The 23,564-nt window shown below is 43.1% G+C and overlaps 1 protein-coding gene across 4 annotated transcripts in view; it reads right to left on the bottom strand.

Annotated features, from left to right (window-relative positions):
- LOC115120493 (cytosolic purine 5'-nucleotidase-like) overlaps nucleotides 1-23,564 on the bottom strand; it is a 32,826-nt gene that overhangs the window by 5,069 nt on the left and 4,193 nt on the right. Inside the window, exons 1-15 of one of the 4 annotated variants that reach the window (XM_065006197.1) lie at nucleotides 21,802-21,845; nucleotides 12,447-12,520; nucleotides 7,512-7,629; nucleotides 7,086-7,181; nucleotides 6,836-6,927; nucleotides 6,565-6,622; nucleotides 5,762-5,855; nucleotides 5,445-5,498; nucleotides 5,169-5,252; nucleotides 4,765-4,806; nucleotides 4,531-4,638; nucleotides 3,172-3,238; nucleotides 2,709-2,879; nucleotides 596-647; nucleotides 172-232 (exon numbers count right to left, since the gene is read on the bottom strand). In XM_065006197.1, coding sequence (XP_064862269.1) covers nucleotides 172-232; nucleotides 596-647; nucleotides 2,709-2,879; nucleotides 3,172-3,238; nucleotides 4,531-4,638; nucleotides 4,765-4,806; nucleotides 5,169-5,252; nucleotides 5,445-5,498; nucleotides 5,762-5,855; nucleotides 6,565-6,622; nucleotides 6,836-6,927; nucleotides 7,086-7,181; nucleotides 7,512-7,629; nucleotides 12,447-12,520; nucleotides 21,802-21,830 — 1,200 coding nt within the window. In that variant the 5' untranslated portion in view covers nucleotides 21,831-21,845. Of the gene's footprint in view, nucleotides 1-171; nucleotides 233-595; nucleotides 648-2,708; nucleotides 2,880-3,171; nucleotides 3,239-4,530; nucleotides 4,639-4,764; nucleotides 4,807-5,168; nucleotides 5,253-5,444; nucleotides 5,499-5,761; nucleotides 5,856-6,564; nucleotides 6,623-6,835; nucleotides 6,928-7,085; nucleotides 7,182-7,511; nucleotides 7,630-12,446; nucleotides 12,521-16,478; nucleotides 17,478-19,876; nucleotides 19,960-21,801; nucleotides 21,846-23,564 lie in introns of those variants that run through there. The other 3 variants (XM_065006195.1, XM_065006198.1, XM_065006196.1) reach the window with 3 other exon arrangements.

Genomic DNA, 23,564 nt, shown 5'->3' with positions numbered 1-23,564 from the left:
GAGGATCATAGTATTTTCAGGATTTACTTAGGGGTTGTAAGACCATATAAGTCCACAGTTGGGAATGATTTGGTTGAAAGACAAAACTGAAACCTGTAACTATTCAGGAACACATGTGGACATATTGAATAATGTTTCTGTAGTTGCTATGGAAACGTGTAGAATCAGTACCTTGACCCTTCTCTGGAGAGCACTGATGTCAGGTCTCTCATTACTACTGCTGTCCAGATGCCTGGAGAGATGGATGAGAATGGGTAGAGGGCAAAGAGGTAGAGAGAAGAAGGGGATTGGAAGTGAGAGAGAGAGAAGACAGTGCTAGTCACTATTATAAAGAGCAAGAGGGAAGGGGACAGGCCAAGATAGATAGATGACTGTTTCTAAATGGGCTGAAGTCGGACTGTGAAGCCGGTTATCATCAGACCGATGGGGCAAACCCTGCAGACTTTGGCCCAAGGGACACACACACACACGGAGCCGACGGTGACACACACCAACGCACGCACTCAAACAGTTGTTCACGCACACGCCAGGTGCAGAGGCAGCCTAGAGAGCGAGCAGAGGGGTGTTGTAGGGGAGTAGACGGTGCAGTACTCACTTGTAGAGCTCTGCCAAGAAAATGTCCAGGCCCTGCAATTCCTCAAATAACGCTGTAAGACAGAAGAGGAAAAAGGAGGCCAGGGTCAACAGAAGAGGAAAAAGGAGGCCAGGGTCAGTCTCAGTCACAACATATTTCCCTCCTCCCTTAAATCAGCGGTGGAGAAAGTACAGATACCACAAAAAAAACGACGTAAATAGTACTTTAAAGTTTTTTTTTTTTTTTTACTTAAGTACTTTACACCACTGCCCTTAATCACAGGTGTTGGTTCACTCTTGTTCCATCTGTTGCTTTTTCACTCTCCCCCTCTATCTTCCCTTCTCATTCCCCATCTCCCTGGCACGCTATCACTCACAGGCCGTTGAGAGGTTTACGAGGGCATTTTACAGCTACAATGACACGTCACAGTTATATTTGTGTATGTGTGCCTGTGCATGAATGTGTGTGTGTGTGTGTGTCACTGCTATAGTATACACCCCTTGACTAATTAATACCCCTGGACTTTCTCCACATTTTGTTGTGTTACAGCCTGAATTTAAAATGGATTAAATTGAGATTTGGTGTCACTGGCCTACACATAATTTCCCATAATGTCAAAGTGGAATTATGTTACGACATTTTTACAAATTAATTTAAAAAATGAAAAGCTGTATTTCTTCTTTCTTATGGCAAGCCTAAATAAGTTAAGATCCCTCAGTCGGCAGTGAATTCCAACTACAGATTCAACCACAAGGACCAGGGAGGATTTCCAATGCCTCGCAAAGAATGGCACCTATAAAATGAAAAAGCAGACATTGAATATCCCTTTGAGCATGGTGAAACTATTAATTACACGTTGGATGGTGTATCAATGCACCCAGTCACTACGAAGATACAGGCGTCCTTCCTAACTCAGTTGCCAGCGAGGAAGGAAACCGCACAGGGATTTCACCGTGAGGCCACCATGACTTTAAAACAGTTACAGAGTAGAATGATGTGAAAGGAGAAAACTGAGGATGAATCAACAGCTTTGTAGTTACTCCACAATAATAACAAATGACAGAGTGAAAAGAAGGAAGCCTGTACAGAAGAAAAAAATATTGAAAAATATGCATCTTGCATAAGGCACAAAAATAAAAATAAACTTTACGTCCTGAATACAAAGTGTTACATTTGGGGCAAATCCAACACGTCACTGAGTACCACTCTTCATATTTTCAAGCATGGTGGTGGCTGCATCCTGTTATGGGTATGCTTGTCATCAGCAAGGACTAGGGAGTGTTTTTAGCATAAGAATACAGAGATAAGCACAGGCAAAATCCTAGAGGAAAACCTGGTTCAGTCTGCATTCCAACAGACACTGGGAGACAAATTCACCTTTTAGCAGGACAATAATCTAAAACACAAGACCAAATATACACTGGAGTTGCTTACCAAGATGACATTGAATGGTCCTGAGTGGCCAAGTTACAGTTCTGACTTCAACTGGCTTGAAAAAATATGACAAGACTTGAAAATGGTTGTCTAGCAACGATCAACAACCAATTTAACAGAGCTTAAACAATTCTTTAAAGAATAATATGAAAATGTTGTACAACCCAGGTGTGCAAAGCTCTTAGACACTTACCCAGAAAGACTCACAGCTGTAATCGCTGCCTAAGATGGTTCTAACATGTATTGACTCAGAGGTGTGAATACTTATGTAAATGAGATATTTCAGAGTTTCATTTGAAATTAAAACATAAAAATGTTTTCACTTAGTCATTATGGGGCTTTGTGTGTAGATGGGTGAGAAAAAAATATATTGAATCCATGTTGAATTCAGTCTGTAACAACAAAATGTGGTATAAGTCAAGGAGTACGAATACTTTCTGAACGCACTGTATGCCATTTAGCAGTCATGCTGCATACATTTTACATACTGGTGGTCCCGGGAACCAAATCCATCATTCTGGCGTTGCAAGCACCATGCTCTACCAACTGAGCTAGAGAGGACCAGTGCTCTCCAGTGTGTCCATCAGCCATTTTTATGTACGAGTATCTGTGTGTCTGCACACGTCTGTCTGGCTGCTTGCATGGGAATGTCCACCCGTCCTTTTGTTTGTGTGTGTGTGTGTGTGTGTGTGTGACTCACAGCTCTTGTCAGTCCAGACATGCAACTCCTGGGCCAGCTCGGGGATGACGAGGAAGGTCCTCCAGCCCTGGCGTTTCTTGGACTTGAGGATGTCCCCGAAGATGTGGTCTCCGATGTAGACGATGTCCTTCCCCTTGGCCCCCAGCAGGTCACACACGATGTCAGAAGAACCTGGGCGAGAGAGAGAGAGAGACATATTGAAATGTAGATGTTACTGGACGTTATTGTTTGATTAAAGATTTGTACCACGTTGTTTTTCGATTCATACCATTGTTTTGTTTTTAGGGAACCCGGACCTCCCTGGAGAACAGTGAACGTTGTTGAGAAGACTATGCTGGCTAAATAAAGGTTAACTGGGATCCATCTAGTTTAGAAGTACTCTGCTAGTTAGATGATTTGTGAAGTTGGCAGTGCTGTCTGGCGGTTTGTGCTGTGAGTCAGTGCATGTCCCCAGGTATCTTACCTCCAGAGTAGACGATGCCATGGTGCAGGGGTCCGGTGTAGGTCCCGATCTTCAGCCGCCCTGTCGTCTAACACCAGAGAACACATGGAACAGTAGCCTCACCGCAAAACAATGTCAAGTATATGTATTCATTATGGATCCCCATTAGTTCCTGCCAAAGCAGCAGCTACTCTTCCTGGGGTTTATTATAGATCCCCATTTAGTTCCTGCCAAAGCAGCAGCTACTCTTCCTGGGGTTTATTATAGATCCCCATTAGTTCCTGCCAAAGCAGCAGCTACTCTTCCTGGGGTTTATTATAGATCCCCATTTAGTTCCTGCCAAAGCAGCAGCTACTCTTCCTGGGGTCCAGCAAAATGAAGGCAGTTTATAAAATTTTAAAAACATTACATTCACAGATTGCACAACACACTGTGTGCCCTCAGGCCCCTACTCCACCACTACCACATATCTACAGTACAAAATCCATGTGTGTATGTGTGTGTGTGTATAGTGCATATGTTATGTGTGTGTGTGTGTGTGTGTGTGTGTATAGTGCATATGTTATGTGTGTGTGTATGCATGTGTCTGTGCCTATGTCCCTGCTGTTTCATAAGGTGTATTTATCAGTTTTGAAATCTAATTTTACTGCTTGCATCAGTTACTTGATGTGGAATAGAGTTCCATGTAGTCATGGCTTTATATAGTACTGTGCGCCTCCCATAGTCTGTTCTGGACTGTGAAGAGACCTCTGGTGTCATGTCTTGTGGGGTATGCATGGGTGTCCGAGCTACATGCCAAAGGACAAGTAGTGATGAAGTCAATCTCTGCTCCACTTTCAGCCAGGAGAGATTGACATGCTGCCCTGATCTGAGCCAATTGCAATTTTCCTAAGTCCCTTTATGTGGCACCTGACCAGAAGACTGAACAGTAGTCCAGGTGTGTCAAACCCAGGGCCTGTAGGACCTGCCTTGTTGATAGTGTTGTTAAGGCAGAGCAGCACTTTATTATGGACAGACTTCTCCTCTTAGCTACTGTTGTATCAACATGTTTTGACCATGACTGTTTTACAATCCAGGGTTCCGCCGAGCAGATTAGTCTCCTCAACTTATTCAAATTATAATTCTTTAGAAGTTGTACTTCACAGTGTGTGACCGATTAGCTACCAGGCTACCACGCTACCAGGCTACCAGGCTACCACGCTACCAGGCTACCACGCTACCAGGCTACCACGCTACCAGGCTACCACGCTACCAGGCTACCACACTACCAGGCTACCACGCTACCAGGCTACCACACTCAAAAAAGTCTTGGCACTGTGTTCTGACAGAACCCGTTCTCCGTCTACGTAAGTGTAGAGGTGTGACGGTGTAATTACTCACTGTGTCGACTTGTCTGAGCACCGTTCCCTCTCCAAAGAACAGAGGCTTCCTGGCGTCCACCAGAATCAGGTCAAAGTAGGACTGCCACGGCCGGTGGGACGTCCCGTGCTGCAACAACCACAGATTCTGGTCAATGTGTACCGACTCTAGTTAACTACATGCATCTACATAAGTTAACAAGATTTCACGTCTACGAGAGAATGCCGTGTATGAATGTTGAAATGATTCTCTTACCTTTGGGCCGTGGGGGAAGTCAAACAGGTATGTCATGATCTTCTGTGAGAAAATGTAACATAACGAGCCTATTAGTCATCTCATTTCAAATGTCTTTGTGACTGGGACAGATACCGCAGCTAAACGCCCCAGTTCAGTACGCAAACACGTCACCCCAGTTTCATATGCAAACGTGACAGTTTGCCAGGATATGTTTTGTGAAGCTGTGTGTACGTTTGCTTTGCCTATTAAATGTTGTTCTGCATGGATGTTTAACAAGGACGTACCTATTGCTTTGGACTCTGAAGGGTGTCTGTTACTGTGTACTGTGCATGTGAAGCGTCCATTCCTCTGTGTGTGTGTGTGTGTGTGTGTGTGTAAACAGTGGACCTGGGCACTTAGCGTGGTCAGTACTGTGTACTCACGTGTGTGTATTTGTAGTCACTGTTGGTGGCGAGGAACACCTTGGCTACTTCATTCATTCTACTCAGCAGGAGAGGCAGCTTAGCCTTCATGAGGGAGAGAACACTAAATATTACAAAGCCATTGTCATACACAGTGCGTTCGTACAGGCATACAGAGACGTAAAGTAAATGTTAACTTCTCGTCGGGTTTTGAAGTCATCGTGCCAGTGTGTTCCCGCAGGAATACGACAAGTCGAGCGCTAAAGGGGCTGGTAAAATGTTAATGTGTGTACTTACGTCTCTCACTACGTACTTTTCAAGGTTCTCTACTGTCTTTTCCTTCAGGGTGCCCTGGAAGACAGGACTACCGGTAAATGGGTTGAAATACGTAGAAAAATAACAAGCACGCATCTATACATCACATAAAATGTCTTCTTTATAATGACACTCAGTGTAAACCAATGTCATTTTCAGGGTACATACCATTAGCATGACGACAAACAGTAAATGACTGCTTCAAGATCAAGATAATCACTTCAATACCTTGAAATGGAAGTGAAGTGAATTGAAGTGAACAAATGATTGCATTGTGATAGACTTCCTCATCACGCTACCTTGAAGTGGACCCAGTCGACGGCGTCGCGGATGTCCTGGAACATGCTCTTGAAGGACATGAAGAGGTCGCCATCTTTAAAGCCAGTCTCACAGCTGAGGTAAGGGGGGAGGAGAGGGACACACAGAGCCAGTGGACAGGCCAAGGCCAGACAGAGAGCTTTGCTTTTAAATGCTAGTAGCCATTTTCACTACATTTTTTTGTTTTGTTTTTGTTTTGCTTTTAAATGGGATAGTCTTCCCTTGTTTGAGGTGGTTTCCAGCCAAACAGGAAAGCAATCTCCCCCTAAAAGACCAACAACTCATTTCAGAGGAGAAGACATGCAGCCATTCCATTGCAGATCACATCATCACACAAAGAACTCATTAAAACTATCGCTAACAAATTATTGTATAATTATATCGAGACGATAGACATGATATTACATCATGCCAGATGATTAGTCATTACAGATTCCTTTAATTAATAAAAGTAATGAAATCTGAAAATCTGGAATTAAGTTACTGCATGCATTCGTGGAATGATTAGTATGGAAGACCAATAATCATTCAGAGAGCTGAGTAATCCTAATAAAGTATCTTGTTTATGACACAATAAAAGGGTGGTCCTATTACTCAACCACTGGCTTACCAGGGTTAGGGCTAAAGTACTTCCTTATTGGAGGATTCTTATTGGAGATATGGACCTACCCTGTTGTCATGTTGTCTAATTGGCTTATCAAATGTTGCCATGTCATATCCAGGAATTACTTGTATATAACGCACAAGACAAATAAGGTGGGTAGTGTGACTAGGGATTCCTTACCTTGCATATCTGTCACAGTTTGAGAAGAAGTCCACGAGGCAGGCAAAGAGGTAGGTCTCTGGAGAGAGAGGGAAACTGTACTGTAAAATCAATCGAGTGTCAATAAAGTTGAGTTGAACTCCATGGCCTTGCCTCAAACTGTGCTCAGACAAAATGGAGGGCATGTCTGGGCTTGTCCCTCTTATGATTGACAGTTGAATCTAGATGGAGATAAACACATTTTGAAATAATTGAATGGCTCTGGCATGGACAGAATCTCTCCTCCTTCTACCTGGTAAGTTGAAGAGAGTGTTGAGGATATAGAAACGTTCAGTATCGTCGCGCTGGATGAACTTGTTCGGGTATAGCTCCCGTATTTCAGGTCTGGGGAGAGAAGAGAAAAAGAAAATGCAACGTCAGGAGAATGTCTTGGCAGGTAGACCGGGATCTAACCTTCAAAACCCCGCTCAATGATCCGGGGACAAGGGGACGTAGGGAGGACACTGCGAGAAGGTTAGGAGAGCGTGGGGTTCACCATTTACCCTCGTAGGAAATTGAAACCGTGGACACAGACCAGGATGTTGCCGTAGGCGTCCACCTTTAACAGGTTCCCATACAGGGTGTCAAACACCAGGCCTCTGAAGAAACACAGAGAAACAACATCATTCAGTCAGTTAGAATATCGACAAATGGTTGACACGTGATCTTTAAAAGCCCATCAGACAATCTACCTAGCTACAACCAGGACCAAATTAGAAACCCACGCAGCCAGGTATAAAAATAGCATTAAAACATCCTCACCATGGCAACAACATGGCAACCATGATGTGATAGGTAATAGGTACCTGGTAATAAAGTACAGCTGGTGCCCCATTGACATCAAAGCGTTTTCCAGTTTAAAATAACATATATATAGCAGTATATCACCATGGCAACAACATTAACGGTACGATGTGATTGGTGGTCACCTGGTGGGGAAGGCGGGGTCGTAGACGAAGCTGAGCAGCTCCTGGGGGTAACCGATGTGGACCAGGCGCTCCACGGTCAGCTCAAAGCCCAGGGACTCGTACTCTGGAGACTTGTACACTGGAGAATAGGAACACAGATGTTAGCATTTAACACAAGCCGGTGTCGACTACACAGAGTCACACAGCAGCACTCCCCGATGCCTAAACAGGCACGTAATTACACTGACACCATACATTTAGGAGAAGGACGTACGGGGAAGTCAAGTCTAATGGCCTGTTTGCGAAGGGACCACTCTGTAAATAGCAGCCTCCCATGTATCCTCAACCAGCCAATGTGGACCCATTCACCTCGACTAGATAACAGCATGTCAGCTACCGCAACGTGACATGATGGTGATGCAACGTGAGACAAGTATTTTTTAAATAACTCTAACCGTCAGGGTATCTGGGATACTGTTGGTAATAACATAGCCTAGCCCCACTCCCCCGAAAGTGCACACGCGCACATGCTCGGGCACACACACACAGGAGCCTGAATACCCTAGGATCTAATCCGTGGAGAAACAGGATCCATAGCTCAACTCTGGACTCTGATACTAATGAGGCCCGTGGAGACGATGACATTCAGACACCAAACAACTAGGCATCTCTAGGGCCCTGTTCATTAGGGCACGTGACAGAAAACAGTTCACACGGTTTTGCAACGGAAAAGGATAATAAGCCTTTCTTATTGGGCAGGTCCATTTAGACCCCACCTGTTTTGTCTGTTTGGTGCCTAATGAACACACCCCCAGGCCTGGCGAGCCAAGCCATGGGTGAAGGGGAAAAGTAGAGAGGGATACAATGTCCAGGCCTGGGCCAGAGGGGCCTATCAGCCGATGAGAATGCTAACTGACATTGGAAGAAGGCTCTGTCAGATGGTATTCATATAAAGGGTGTTTTTCCACATTAGGTCCAGTCAGGCTGCAGGAGGGGAGGACTTGGCTGATGCTTAGAGGGAGCAGGAAGGACGATGTGGGGATAGGCTAGCTAGCGCTGAGACCCCAAACGTGGAAGGAATAGGCCTGGGCAAATGTGTCTTACTGAGTTAGCGCGCGTGCACACACAGATGGACAGACAGGACAGACAGAGAGACAGACATAGAGAGAGATACAGACAAAGGAGTGTGAATACCCATCTTGGAGTAATGTGTGTGCGCACATTTGCCCAATTGTGTGTTCTCTCTCTCCCTCTCTGGTGAGTTCAAATCCCCTGGGGTGTTCCAGTGTCCCTGGCTAGCTAGCGAAGCAGAGGAGTGGTGGGCATCATGCCCAGTGCTGCAGCCTCGAAGAGTCGCACAGTCCTGGGCCAGACTCCTCCATACAAATAGCCCCTCCCACCTTTCCTCCCCTCATCCCTGCCTCCATTTCCCTAAGCTCTGTGGCTGATACAAAGAAACCTATTTTAAGAGTATTTTCCCCTCCGCCACCTTCCCGATCAGCTCTCTCTTTGGTTGGCCGGTGATGAGCAGAGTTCTCTCTCTCTCTCTGCACTGTCCACTGCTGTGACCTTCAGAGAGCTTTAGCTTAAACACACACAGGCGTGGAAACACACACAGCCTATTTATGTCTGTATATATAGCACAGTCTAGTCCAGGGATAGGAAACGTTGATGGAAGTGGGGGTCACAAAAAAAAAAAAAAAAAAAAAACTCATGAGGGGCTGCAGTGGGTCTGCGTACCTACATCCACACCCCCAACTTGCGAGCAAAACATTTCAGCGCCCACCCCCCCCCCGTGACAGCAAACATTTTTTTATACATTTTTTTAATTCCTGCAATTCTGCACATTTTTCCATGGGGCGAACAGAAATGTTTGCAGTTTTTAATATGATAACTGGCCCCAACCCGGTCGCTAATTTGGTCATGGTTACTACAAGTTTAAATAGGTAAACGCTAGACTAATTTACCAATCTATAAAAAAAAAAATCCCTGACATTTCAAAATGCACCTTGTGTATTCTATTATTCTAACTCTTGGGGGGTGAAATTGTTCCGTGGCCCGCCAGTGGCCCATCCCTGGTCTAGTCCATTCGATTTACTGGTCTGGGACCATGTTTAAGTTGAAATAGTTGATTTGTTTACTCATAGGTGAGGGGTATACCTTACATTTGGGACGAAAGTGACCCTGGAGGGCTGTAAACTCTAGCCTGGTCACACTCACCTTAAGGGGTATAATTATCGGTCAACGACTGCATCAGGAGAGGAGGATTTAATGGATCCCCAAGCTTAGTGTGTGTTTATGATACCAAGCTATAATTTACTACTTTCCAGTGTCACTTTCGTCCCAAATGTAAGGTATACCCCTCACCTATGAGTAAACAAATCGTGTGAGTGAGTGAGTGAGTAGGGTAGAATTTATGTAAGCTATACCCCTCAGCTATGAGTAAACAAATCGTGTGTGTGTGTGTGTGTGTATGTGAGAGAGTGAGAGAGTGAGTGAGTGAGTGAGTGAGGTAGAATTTATGTAAGCTATACCCCTCACCTATGAGTAAACAAATTGTGTGTGTGTGTGTGAGAGAGTGAGTAGGGTAGAATTTATGTAAGCTATACCCCTCACCTAAGGGTAAACAACTTAACTCTAACTAAAACATGGTTGTAGACCTGTAAATCTATTGGACTAGACTGTGCTATATACAGATACAATAAACAGCTTTCATCCCAAATGGCACCCTATTCCCAATAAAGTGCACTAATTTTGACCAGAGCCCTACGGCACCAGGTCAAAAAAAAGTGTACTGTATCGGGAATAGTGTGCCGTATGGATCGTAGCCATAGCTTATGACATATGAAGTGTCTTCTGTACAACTTCCTGGTTGCTAATTATAGGCCCAAGTAATTATATAGCTGTATCGGAGGTGGGTCCAGACATCGCTGTCACTCAGACAGCAATATCTTTATTAGACAGCAACACCTTGTCAAAATAACATAAATTAACATGAGCACTGTTAGTAGCTTGGGCTCCGCTCTGCCAAAGGCTAAGAGTTAGCATAGCATAGTCTAGCTTATTCCAAAACGAATGGCTTTCAGGCTAATCACCATGCTACAATAGAACAGTGAAAGATAACCCCGTGCCCTATAGAACTAACAGGTCGACAGTGTGGCTCCAGTGTCATTTGAGCTTCTCAGAACAGTGGAGTCTCTCACTAGGTTGTTTTCAGAACAGTGTGTGTGTGTCATTTGAACTACAGTACAGTGAAGCCTCTCTATGTTGTGTTTTCAGAACAGCGAGTCGTCGAGGACAGATGTGTCAGCCAGCGTCGCCGGGGGCATCTAGTTACCACGGTAATGTGCCAGAGGCGAGTGGGCAGGGAGTGTTAGGCCACATAGAGCTGTCATCAGTGGATGATTTCACGACCTTTGATATAAACCACAGTTAATAACGGATGACCCATCATCGAAGGGCATGGTTCAACTAATGCCCTTTGCTTTTATCAGGCATCGTAATCTTGATGTGGAAATACTGTATCGTAGTGACATGGAGGACATTTGATCTCCTCTGTGTGACACAAAGCTATTGACAGAAGGCCTATATATCATAGAGGAACATGGTCCAACACTGACCAGAGATCACGGTCCTACTACGAACGTATAGGACGACTGTACGGTTATGATCTATTTACAGTCAGAGGATTTGTTGTACATGTAACCATGTTGTATGAAAACAAAACTCCTAACAGCCCTCTTTAAATCCTCACTAGAAACAGAAACCAATGTATAGCCTACCTGCTGCCGTGAGAAGTCTTCCCAGTGAGGGGTCTGACTCCTCAGGCGTCAAGTCCTATCAACATGGGTCAAGACGCTATCTAGCTAGCTAAACGTGCTTCAGTGACTCAGCTAAATGGAGGGTTGGTAATTCATCTATAAATACAGTGTGTGTGTGTGTGACTTTGAGGAGGGGGTCATCTGTAGGGAAAGGGGATCGCTTGTACTCGCAAACACACGGCCCATATCCCATTTCCATCATCTGAGGGCAGATTTTACAGACGCTCAACTGTTGACATGTAGCCTCTTTATATGGGACGGCCCATAACCAAGTGATGATGTTTACAAGATGCCAGGGCTATCGTATGGCTTCACTCAACGCTCGAGTTGTGACCGCAGGAACGGGCTGTGGCCTCCCTGGCCCAGAGCACGACACAGCGACACCTCAGCCTCCTGCCGGTCACTGGGGAGAACCTCATCTAGGGTTCCGGCGCGCCTTGCGGTTACAATCGGGCACGGACACATGTCAACGCCATCATCTAGACATTGTGTCAAGTGATGTCCCCTAACTGACTTTAGCATTGATGTGGTTGACAGTCAGGTTACAGACAACCTATTGTCACTTAGAAAACTATTAGAGAATTAGTGCTACTTTTAAAAATATATATTTTTTACTATTACTTACTGAAATACAGAGAAACTGTACTAGTGTTAATATTTAGAAAGTGAGGATAGTCTTAGCCATTCACTTGAGGTCAAAGAGTTTTGTTGTTTGCATATTCCAATGACAGAAGAGACTAAAAACACATCTAAACTGACATCTAAACGCGTTTTCCTCAGTTACAGTATCCTTCTGAAGAACTCATCACCTTTTTCCATCATCGCTGTACCCCAAGAAACCTACACCTCCCCTGCCCTTCTACCCACCACCCCTAGTCCCCAGTGAGTCTGGTCTGGGCTTATCGAATGACATGTGAGCCCCTGTTCTGACCCGGTGTACTTTGTCAACAAACACTGAAAGAGAAATCAATATGGCCGACGACTAGTTGCTATGCCAACCAAACTAGAGTTGAGCCTACATTGTAAAGTAGTGAAGGTGGGCTGAGGGCGCCCACACACACACACACACACACACACACACACACACACAGTAAAGAAGTGTTGACGGCCAGGGCAGCGACTGTAGTGCACTTACCGGCTAGAGTGTAATCCATATCGAAGCCAAAACATTTAATCTTCTCCATGGCCAAGCTTCTGTTTACAAAAACTCTAAAAAAAGGGAGGAAACAGAAGGATAGAATCAGAAGAGTGATTTTGAGAGACATACAGTGGGGCAAAAAAGTATTTAGTCAGCCACCAATTGTGCAAGTTTTCCCACTAAAAAGATGAGGCCTGTAATTTTCATCATAGTTACACTTCAACAGACAAAATGAGAAAAAAAAAAATCCAGAAAATCACATTGTAGGATTTTTTATGAATTTATTTGCAAATTATGGTGGAAAATAAGTATTTGGTCACCTACAAACAAGCAAGATTTCTGGCTCTCACAGACCTGTAACTTCTTCTTGTAAGAGGCTCCTCTGTCCTCCACTCGTTACCTGTATTAATGGCACCTGTTTGAACTTGTTATCAGTATAAAATACACCTGTCCACAACCTCAAACAGTCACACTCCAAACTCCACTATGGCCAAGAGCAAAGAGCTGTCAAAGGACACCAGAAATAAAATTGTAGACCTGCACCAGGCTGGAAGACTGAATCTGCAATAGGTAAGCAGCTTGGTTTGAAGAAATCAACTGTGGGAGCAATTATTAGGAAATGGAAGACATACAAGACCACTGATAATCTCCCTCGATCTGGGGCTCCACGCAAGATCTCACCCCGTGGGGTCAAAATGATCACAAGAACAGTGAACAAAAATCCCAGAACCACACGGGGGGGGGGGAACTAGTGAATGACCTGCAGAGAGCTGGGACCAAAGTAGCAAAGCCTACCATCAGTAACACACTACACCGCCAGGGACTCAAATCCTGCAGTGTTCAGACGTGTCCCCCTGCTTAAGCCAGTACATGTCCAGGCCTGTCTGAAGTTTGCTAGAGAGCATTTGGATGATCCAGAAGAAGATTGGGAGAATGTCATATGGTCAGATGAAACCAAAATAGAACTTTTGGTAAAAACTCTACTTGTCGTGTTTGGAGGACAAAGAACACCATACCTACTGTGAAGCATGGGGGTGGAAACATCATGCTTTGGGGCTGTTTTTCTGCAAAGGGACCAGGATGACTGATCCGTGTAAAGGAAAGAATGAATGGGGCCATGTATCGTGAGATTTTGGGTGAAAACCTCCTTCCATCAGCAAGGGCATTGAAGATGAAACGTGGCTGGGTCTTTCAGCATGACAATGATCCCAAACACACCGCCCGGGCAATGAAGGTGTGGCTTCGTAAGAAGCATTTCAAAGTCCTGGAGTGGCCGAGCCAGTCTCCAGATCTCAACCCCATAGAACATCTTTGGAGGGGGTTGAAAGTCCGTTTTGCCCAGCAACAGCCCCAAAACATCACTGCTCTAGAGGAGATCTGCATGGAAGAATGGGCCAAAATACCAGCAACAGTGTGTGAAAACCTTGTGAAGACTTACAGAAAACGTTTGACCTCTGTCATTGCCAACAAAGGGTATATAACAAAGTATTTAGATAAACTTTTGTTATTGACCAAATACTTATTTTCCACTATAATTTGCAAATAAATTCATTAGAAATCCTACACTCTCTCATATTTTTAAGTGGGAGAACTTGCACAATTGGTGGCTGACTAAATACTTTTTTGCCCCACTATACAAGAGAGTTCTACCTCTGTGTGCAAGGAGAACATTAGGATAAATTGCCTCTCACAGAAGAAGAATGAGCAGAGGTATTTTTGGGATTAAATCACATGTTAGCCATCCAGTGATGTTTTGAAATATTGCCTAACAAACATCTACAATTGATATGCATGGCCTCTAAACAGATATTAGAAACAATCTGGCACAGACAATGAAGTCAGTAAGCTCCTATTTTCTCTAGCCTTACAAGGCACGTTCCCACATGTCTTAAAAACATAGGAATTTGAGTATTAGACAGGTAGACTCGCTGTCTTGAGCTTTTTAATCTTTTAAAATGCATTATTAGCCCTTAGACAGTGCATTGCTTCCTACAGGGTAGGTTCACAAGTGCACACTATAGCAAAACATTTAGCAATGGACAACAAAAATGAGCGTTTCTTATTGGACACGTACCATCCCTGTTTCAGTCCGTTTGGTACCTAAAGAACATGACTCTCCATTCTGCATAGACAGCATGTTTACGGTGGCACCTCAACTAGCTCAACTGTTCCCGGTGTTAAATCTGAAGGCACGGTAGGGGGGTCTGCATGGCCGGAGTGGTCGGCATTGTTGACATTTCCTGCCTGACACTTTCTGATCCAGCCATCTCCAGTGGCAGGCCAGGCCAGGCAGCTCCAGTGGCAGACCAGGCAGCTACCACAAAACAACTTATACCGCAAAGTAACTTGTATAAAAAAAGATTAGGCTGCACATAGAAATTCGCAATTTCTTTATAAATATGTTGGTATTCAAAAAAGGTCTCCAGATGTTTTCACACACAAAACAACATAATTCATCTAGCCATTTAAAAAAAAATGTTTCATACAACTAGTAAATCCAGTTCAACAACTACATATCTGTTAATGAGATTGAAAACATGTTGACAGGCATTCCACAAACCGGTTTTTCTTTGCTCCGAAACAATCAAATCAACATCTATGACACAATCCTCATTTCCACAACACCCTTACACTACTCAGGGAAATAGTAGGTCCGGAACGATACCAGTATCTACTCGTTAGTATTATGGCAAAATAAATAAACAGATTTAACTTCTTTACGAAAAAAAAGTCCTATTGTTGGTAACAGACATGTTGCCATCAAGTCACATTAATATATTTTCCAAGCTATAGAACACAATATTTTAAATACAGCAGGTTTTTAAAGGAGCAAATAATTGTCTGCTTTGTGTTTTCATTTTTACCATGGAAAACATATGCACTATGATCGAATACTCATACTAACCACACTAATGTACTATTTGTGACTTAAATTGAATATGTAGTATGCTTACTGATCATAGTATGGATATAGTTAATATATGCCAAAAGTTCCGGAAGTCATACTAAAAAAAAAAAAATCACCAAAATACGAAGTATACAAGCAGTGGACACTATTTCCGAGCTTTTAGGGCCCATCATGCAAAATGGGCGTGGCTTCACAACGTTTTCAGATTTGGAAAAAAATGGTGGAAAATATGCAGCTAAAGTACAACGAGAAAGGATACAAATTCATTGCTTTCACTAATTAAGACAAATGTTAAGAAAATGTTGAGCAATGTAATAAAGTAATGACTTTTAAAATAAGTTACATTTCACGTTGTTGGCTGACAGTTAGCTAACCTTACGAACCTCATAGCATCACTGCAGTATGTAAGCTAGCTACCGTCCTAAAGTTAGTTGGCTACTAACATCGAATTTGCCAGGCAGTATATTAACTATATGCTATATAACTAACTACTCAATGTTTATTGACATGATTATTCACTTCATTCTTAGCTATGTGGTTTAGTCATTGTGCATTCTCAACGGCATTGCTAATTCTGTCTATCTACTCCGATTTCAGAGCACTCTAGTCTGAGTGTGCAAGAGCGCAGAATAACTGATGAATTTATGAACGCTCAACACCCATTGAATATGGCCGGTGTCAAACGTTGGCTTAAAAAAAGCGTAATTAAAATGTTGCCAGCCGCACAGTTACAGTCACCAACGCTCTGGATAACCAGCTCTGATAGGGCGAGTAAAATAAGGTGACCAGATTTCTGAAATGAAAACCGGGGACATTTCCAGTTCGGCGGTCAATAAATAATTAAAATATCCAATGTTATTGTCTATTAAATAAAAAAGAGGTACAAAATTCAGGTTTCATGTATTTAGTCTAACAGGCACACTGGGATAGAGAAAACAACTGTATTACAGAAACACTACAGACAAGACAGAACTGTCCGATCTGAACAGCCGTTCTGTGGTAAGAGTAGAAGAGAACATGAGCAAAAATGAAAAAACAGACAATAGTATGTGTGAAATACTTAACATAAAAGAAAAAAGATGCTGATGAGATTGGTAACTACATAATATACTTATACCAACCTAATCTGTATATTTCTCAGAAGAATGCATCTTATTCAGGATTGCTGTGTGTTTGGCCAGCTTCTCCATGAACTCCTGGCAGGGGAGGTTAAAGTTTGTCTTCACAATAAGCATGGCCTTGATGGTAGGAACAGTGAACCTATTTCTTGCTGCTGTCCATAGATCATTCATTTGGGAGAACACTCTCTCGACTGGTGCATTACTTCCAGGTAAGCACATGACAACAGACGCTAATCTAGCCAGGTTAGTGTGTGGGATGTCGTTCTCTTTGAAGTGGGTAACCACCGAGCTCCATCTCTGACTAAGCGGTGTCTCAGATGTTTTCCATTCTTTAAGCGATCCCCCCTTTAGGAACTCTTGCAGGCCAGTAACTTCGTCACACAATGCATCCTCATTGATGGTCACATTGGGGCATTTTCCCTGCAGTGTGCCTGCTGCCTTCTGGATCTCTTCACGCTGAGGTTGCCTTTTTAAAAGGAGACAATGTAAATCTTTTACATTATCTGTGTGCTTTCCCCAATGCCTGCAAGTAGTTCACAGCCGTAGTGAAGAATGATTGGAATGTTTTGAGAAAGATCTCTTTAAACATGGTTCCATTTTCCTCTAGCTCTCTCAGAAGTCCAACAACTTGGTCAATTTTGCCTCAATGTTTCTCAGAATTGCAGTGGACTCCACAGCACAGTGGTCCTGGCCTCCAAGCATCTTGATCGTGTCACTGAATACGGTCAAGTTTCCATGGACAAAGTCCAGCCAAAGTTCAGTCAGTGGATCTTCGAACATTGTTCGTAGGACAACAGTGCATTAGTCTTCAGAAATAAATAAAAAAGGATTTGAATGGCACATACGTTTTCAGCACTCTTTCTAGAGCAGGGAGCAGGGACATCCAGCGAACATTGCTGTGTCCTAAAACGTTATGGTACTCCTGGCCAACAAACTCACAAAAGCCCTTCAGTCTTTCTACTCTGACGGTGAAAATATGAACATATTCAAATATCTTTGTGAGCAGGAACTCAACATCATATCCAAAGCTGTTCTGGCCGTGTTATGAATGATGTGGGCAGGAAAACCTAAGCCAATCACCTCCCGCTGCAGAGCATTATTAACTTTGGTATGGACATTGACCCTCCCCAGCCTATTCTGCCGTCAGAGAATGTTTCAGGTTACATTTGTGGATGATCACCAGGACCTCAGCTGCAATTTCCTCTGCTGTTTCTCCATTCAATTCAACAAAATCAAGCATGTTTCCACAGATGTGTTGCCACCATATATCTTACAATATCTGACTACTATTGGCAGCAGCTTTACATGTCTATGATTGGAGGCATCAATGGACAGGGACAAAAATTCAACCTGGTCTAGGTCCTGTGTTACCAAAGTAGTTGCCCATGGTGCTAACACGCTACTCACTATGGCGTCACATTTTGTCCTAGCATATGTAAACTTTGGCTCGTAAAGCTTCCGTGTCAGTTGTGCTGTGCAGTCCATAGATCTGTAACTATGATTGTGTTGCATAGTGTGGTATGCAAAGACACCCTCCTGCACAGCTAAATCATATTCTTCTTGGGAAGGCTCTACCTTCTTGAAGAATGTGGTGACAGAGGGCATACCAACACGGCCAATCAGAGAGGCTTTATGCTTTTTCGTCTGCTGATGTTCTACCACTGCCGTTCTTCCCCGGCTGCCAATTGAAAGAGAGGATGCAGTGAACCATTCTGTCGTCTTGACCTGAGCGTAGTACGGTAAATGGAAATTCTCTCATCATGTTTATCATAAAAAGTGCATTTCCGTTTCTTGGAAAGAGTCATTGCATCTCCTCTGTCTGGTCTTCTTCACTCTCCTTGTGCCACTCTTAATTACTCTTAACTTTTTCATTCTCCTCCAATCTCTCCTCTTTTCTTCACTCGTCTTCCTTTCCACCTCACTCTTCTACACTCTCCTTGCTTCACTCTTTTTACTCCCTTCATTTTTCCTTCTCCTTCCTCTCCAATCTGTATTAATAAATAGCATACTATTAGATAACCAAAGTAGTTTAACAGATTCCCATTGCTTGCCTCATGTTTGTATTTAATCTCAAAAACATTGTTTGGAATAATAAATTGGCAGGCTCTGTAATCATATCTTCACCTTTCCTCCTCTGTCTCCTTCACTCTTCTTTCCTATGCAGTCTTCCTCCTCTCCTTCCTCCCCACTGCTAATGCTATCCATGAACATTTCTAAATACATTTTCACACTACTTATTATAATGCCAAACCACTCAAATTGTAATCTACAAAAATATTATCAGAATAAAATTGTGCATTCATTTAATACAATCACATTTTCAAAATAGCCCAGCCACTGCATGTTTACATGTGAACCTTTTTTAACCTAGCTACCATAACAATAGCTAGCTAACCTAGCTAGCTAACCTAGTCTACATAGCTAGCATAACCTATATAAAACCTTAGAGCAGATCATCTATCTATATAATAAATTGTGACATAAATCACTAGCTAGTATCTCAAACGAGTGTAACTTACCTGGCTTGAAAAGACGTTTGTGGGGATGTTGTGGATTCACTTGATACTTGCTAGCTTCTGGCCGAGTTTTCCACAGCAGTTTTCTCTACAACTATCGCGAGCAAGTAGTTAGTAGAAGAATAAGAGTGAATGAAGCTGCTATAGCGAGCAGCCCCCCCGTTGGCCTAAACAAGCACAATGCGATTGAGACATTAACCGGTAGGCTCTGCTGCCCAGTCTTTCTTGCCAAGTAAAATATTTCACTTTGCAGTCTGTTTTTAACGCACAGTTAAATAACGGGGTCATTTCCGGGGACAGCTCCAGCCGAGGACAGACAACCAAAAAAATGGGGACTGTCCCCGGTGAACGGGGACATCTGGTCACCCTAGAGTAAAATTACACCTCATTTGTGTCTGGAAGTAGCTAAAAAGCTAGCTAACGTTAGCCAGTTAGCTTGGGCGCTTGACTGCCGTTGTGAGGTCAGAACGCTCAGATCAACCTTTACTCCTCAACCAGAGAGTCCAGTGTGTGCGCTCTGAACGCTCCAAGAGCGAAACGCTCTGAATTTACAAACGCTCCAGATTGAAATTATGAACACACCCGAAATCGTAAAAGACCTAGCTAGTCATTTGTTATGCTAACAAGCTAGCAAGAAGTTGCATAGCAACAGCATCAACTTCCGGTAGACAGGCAAAGCACTAGTACACTCAACTGAAAGGATACAGTCTTTACAGTATACTAAATATAACTAATAGTATGTAGTATATACACTCATTAAGTACGTAGTATACAGTATGTTAATATGGGTATTTGAACACAGCTATTATGATACTGCTATCGTCACGGACCTCGGAAATAGACCATAATACATTCAGAAATGATCCAATATTTTGCCATTACCTTGCTGCAGCTCCATACTGAACCAGCTTCCACTGCGAGTTAAGCCCGGCGGCAGACATACGATGCATTCTGTGTCGTGACTCAAAGTGTACTAGCCTGCGCTCTGGCCTAGCCCGCTTACATAATGCTATTCCAACTCCAGCCCAGAAACAAAAAGAGCCCACTCTCTTTGCTTCCTTGCCATTCAATTTCTGACGTGTTGCAAAAATTATTGTTGCCATTCTGCATCATTCTCTGTTATTGTTGTTGTTGTTTGTGGTGCCCGTGTTGGTTGGAGGGAGTTGTTTGCTCTAGCCCTCAAACATCCAGAACAATCCATCAGGTGGAAACAGCAACAAACTCAGTGCCTCCCAGGCCCTAAGCCACTGGAGCTAGGCTACTGTACAGTACTAAGGCTCGAGCCTGTATTCGCAAAGAGTCATAGTGTACTAGGATCAGTTTGGCCTTTTAGGTGATAATGAATGTGATTGTATGGACCGGAGGGACCTGATCCTAGATCTGCGCTCCTAACTCTGAGACGGTTTGTGAATAGGGGCTATGCTTTCTATCAGGAATAAGGAGAACGGAACCCATTCACTGCTTTAACTCAGAAGAATTTCATCAGAAATAGCCAATTACCTAATATGGATGATACGATTACAATGTCAGTGCACTGGATGTGAGGTAGACCTACTACTGACACTAAGCTGTAGCTTACAGCCGAGGTCTCTCTAGGCTAACTGATAACAATCGTCTGGAATGTGAGTAGGCCTAAGAAGGACCTACTGTATTCTCAGCATTGAGTACAAAGCGGAATCTTGAAGTAATGGGTAGAGTTCTCCTTGTTATACAGTCCCCCTATGAACAGGTTAAAACGGTCAAACTCTAGGTGTACAGTTCAGGCCCTCCTTCTGCAAATAGACCAAGGTGTTCTGGGGCTATTAGCACGGAGGTGAATGTGAGTGGGAGTCATAAATGTTGCCCAAGTGTGCGAGTACTCTTCTCCCCACTATTGACAAAGAGTGACGGTGGGGGACAGCCCACTTTGACCTGATGACTGGGCCTCAAATAGACTGAATGTGTGGGCCGGCCTCCCGTACTAGCCTACCATTACCGGATTGTCGCCACTGGTCTGACTGAGGGATTCACTTTTACATTTACATTTAAGTCATTTAGCAGACGCTCTTATCCAGAGCGACTTACAAATTGGTGCGTTCACCTTAAGACATCCAGTGGAACAGCCACTTTACAATAGTGCATCTAAACTTTTAGGTGCAGGCGGCGTAGAAATAGATTTACTAGAACGGGTAAATCCCCTCAAGAGCACAGTGATTCTATTTCTATGTAGTCTATCTCTAACAGTGAATCCCTAGCTTAGGCAGACCACAGCGTGTGACAATCAGGCAGATTTGTGTACCACCAGTAGCCTTATCTTATGGAAACAGTACATTCAACCTACCGTGAAAGAGTTTATCTAAGTCTAACAGACTCTTCTCTGTGAGACTAACAAAGGGTGTTAGAGTGGATTGTTTCATTGTATGGTTTCAACCTCTCCGCAAAGATAATCTTTCTGTAAAGGTTGCTGATGTTTGTTTTTTTATCTGCAAAGCTTGTTTAACTAAGCCCGACATTTCAACAAAAAAAGTATTGTTAGATGTACATAAATGTATCAACCCCTCTCAAAACAACCAGGTAGTAACAGTTCAATGCTGTTGTTGTGAGGGACTTCGCTTACAGACTTCCTTACAGATGCCAGAGTGCCAGTGAACTCAGATAGACCCAACAGTGACACAGTGACAGAAAAGTGACAGCTTTAGTGGCGCTGTAATGTCCATAGGTTATGTAACCGAATGAAATAAATGCAATTAAGCCGCACGCGCGCACACACACACAACGTCTCTTTGGTGAAGTTAAACGTTGCACAAGCGGCTGTTTATCTCACTCACGTGAAGCTGGCATTCCTGCCCACTGCCATTGTCTACCGTTAAGGCCAGCTAACCAGCATGCACGGCCAAAGGCTTCTTTCCTGTCATGAGATAATATGCATTTAGGGCTCATCTATTTTAGGGTCCCCATTTTCAGTTATAAAAGTAAGTGACTGTCAAACCATTGTAACTTATTTTACAACCGGGCACCACTTTAGCCTATATTTAACGAATTAGAGGACTAGTTTATCGAGTTAGGACATAGAGAGAGGTTATTTGACCGCTGCACGCAGCTAGTGTAGGACCACACACACACACACTAGAGCTGGGATGATGAACCGAAAATGATCGACAGACATTTTGCTGATATCTTTCATTACGATAAGTAGCCTATAGTAGTGGAATGTGAAGTTTCTTAATATAATATGTTTGTTTGTTAATGACAATTGATGGCTACAACCATCAAACAGGTACTAGTAGTTTAAAGGCTCATTTTAAAAACCTGTGGTGTACATTCATGTTGTAAACTTATCGTTCTCGCCTAAATTCAGGCAATTTATCGCAATATGGATTTTTTTTTTTTTTTTTTCATATCGCCCACCTCTAACACACACACACATCACAAATGACATGTCAGTATTGAGAAAATACACGTGTTTCAGTCGAACAGGATGTTGGTATAACGGTTATGAGGTTCCGAGGAAGACGCTTCAGACAGGAAGTGTTAGATTAAAACCACAGAGACTTCAGAACTGAACGGGTGTAAAACGAACTAGTACACAGTGACTCTGTAATATACGCTACATGGCTGACAGGTTGTCACAAGATATTTGACCAAAGAATAACCTACAACTACACCACATTCAAATCCACAGGCATTTAACAAGACATACTGAGTGGTTATGACGGTGTGAACTGAGAATGAGGAAATGTGAAAAGTGGAAATGTGTTGACCCCAAGTTGAAAGACATCTACAAACAGAGGGTTGGGTTAACATTTACAGCCAAGTAGTATCATAGCGTCCTGTCATATGTTGCTGCTGTAATTATCTGATGTAAACTAATGACTAAAGAAAACAGTGACACACAATACCTGCTACATACAGTATAGTAGCTTAAATAGAACTTAACCTTATTATACATCATTTACATGTTAGTCATTTAGCAGACGATCTTATCCACAGTGACTTACAGGCGCAATTAGGGTTAAGTGCCTTGATTTTTCACCTACTCGGCTTGGGGATTCGAACCAACAACCTATTGGCTCCTGGCCCACAGCTCTTAACCGCTAGGCTATCTTCCCAGTGTGCATCCATCCATACATATAGTACCAGTCATAAATTTGGACACACATACTCATTCAAGGGTTTTTCTTTATGTTTACTATTTTCTACATTGTAGAATAATAGTGAAGACATCAAAACTATGAAATAACACGTGGAATCATGTAGTAACAAAAAAAGTGTTAAACTCTCTTGGCATTCTCTCAACCAGCATCACCTGGTTTGCTTTCCAACAGTCTTGAAGGAGTTCCCACATATGCTGAGAACTTGTTTGCTGCTTTTCCTTCACTCTGCGGTCCAAGGTAGGGGTGGTATACCAAAGGTAAACCTATTTGGTAAAAGACCAAGTCCATATTATGGCGAGAACAGCTCAAATAAGCAAAGAGAAACGACAATGTTTCATTACTTTAAGACGTGAAGGTCAGTCAACACTGAACATTTCAAGAACTTTGAAAGTTTCTTCAAGTGCAGTCGCAAAAACCATCAAGCACTATGATGAAAC

Source organism: Oncorhynchus nerka, linkage group LG21, assembly GCF_034236695.1.
Source record: "Oncorhynchus nerka isolate Pitt River linkage group LG21, Oner_Uvic_2.0, whole genome shotgun sequence".
NCBI classification, from domain to species: Eukaryota; Metazoa; Chordata; class Actinopteri; order Salmoniformes; family Salmonidae; genus Oncorhynchus; species Oncorhynchus nerka.
The sequence above is the reverse complement of the archived record's forward strand: the minus strand, read 5'-3'. Positions and strand labels throughout refer to the sequence as shown.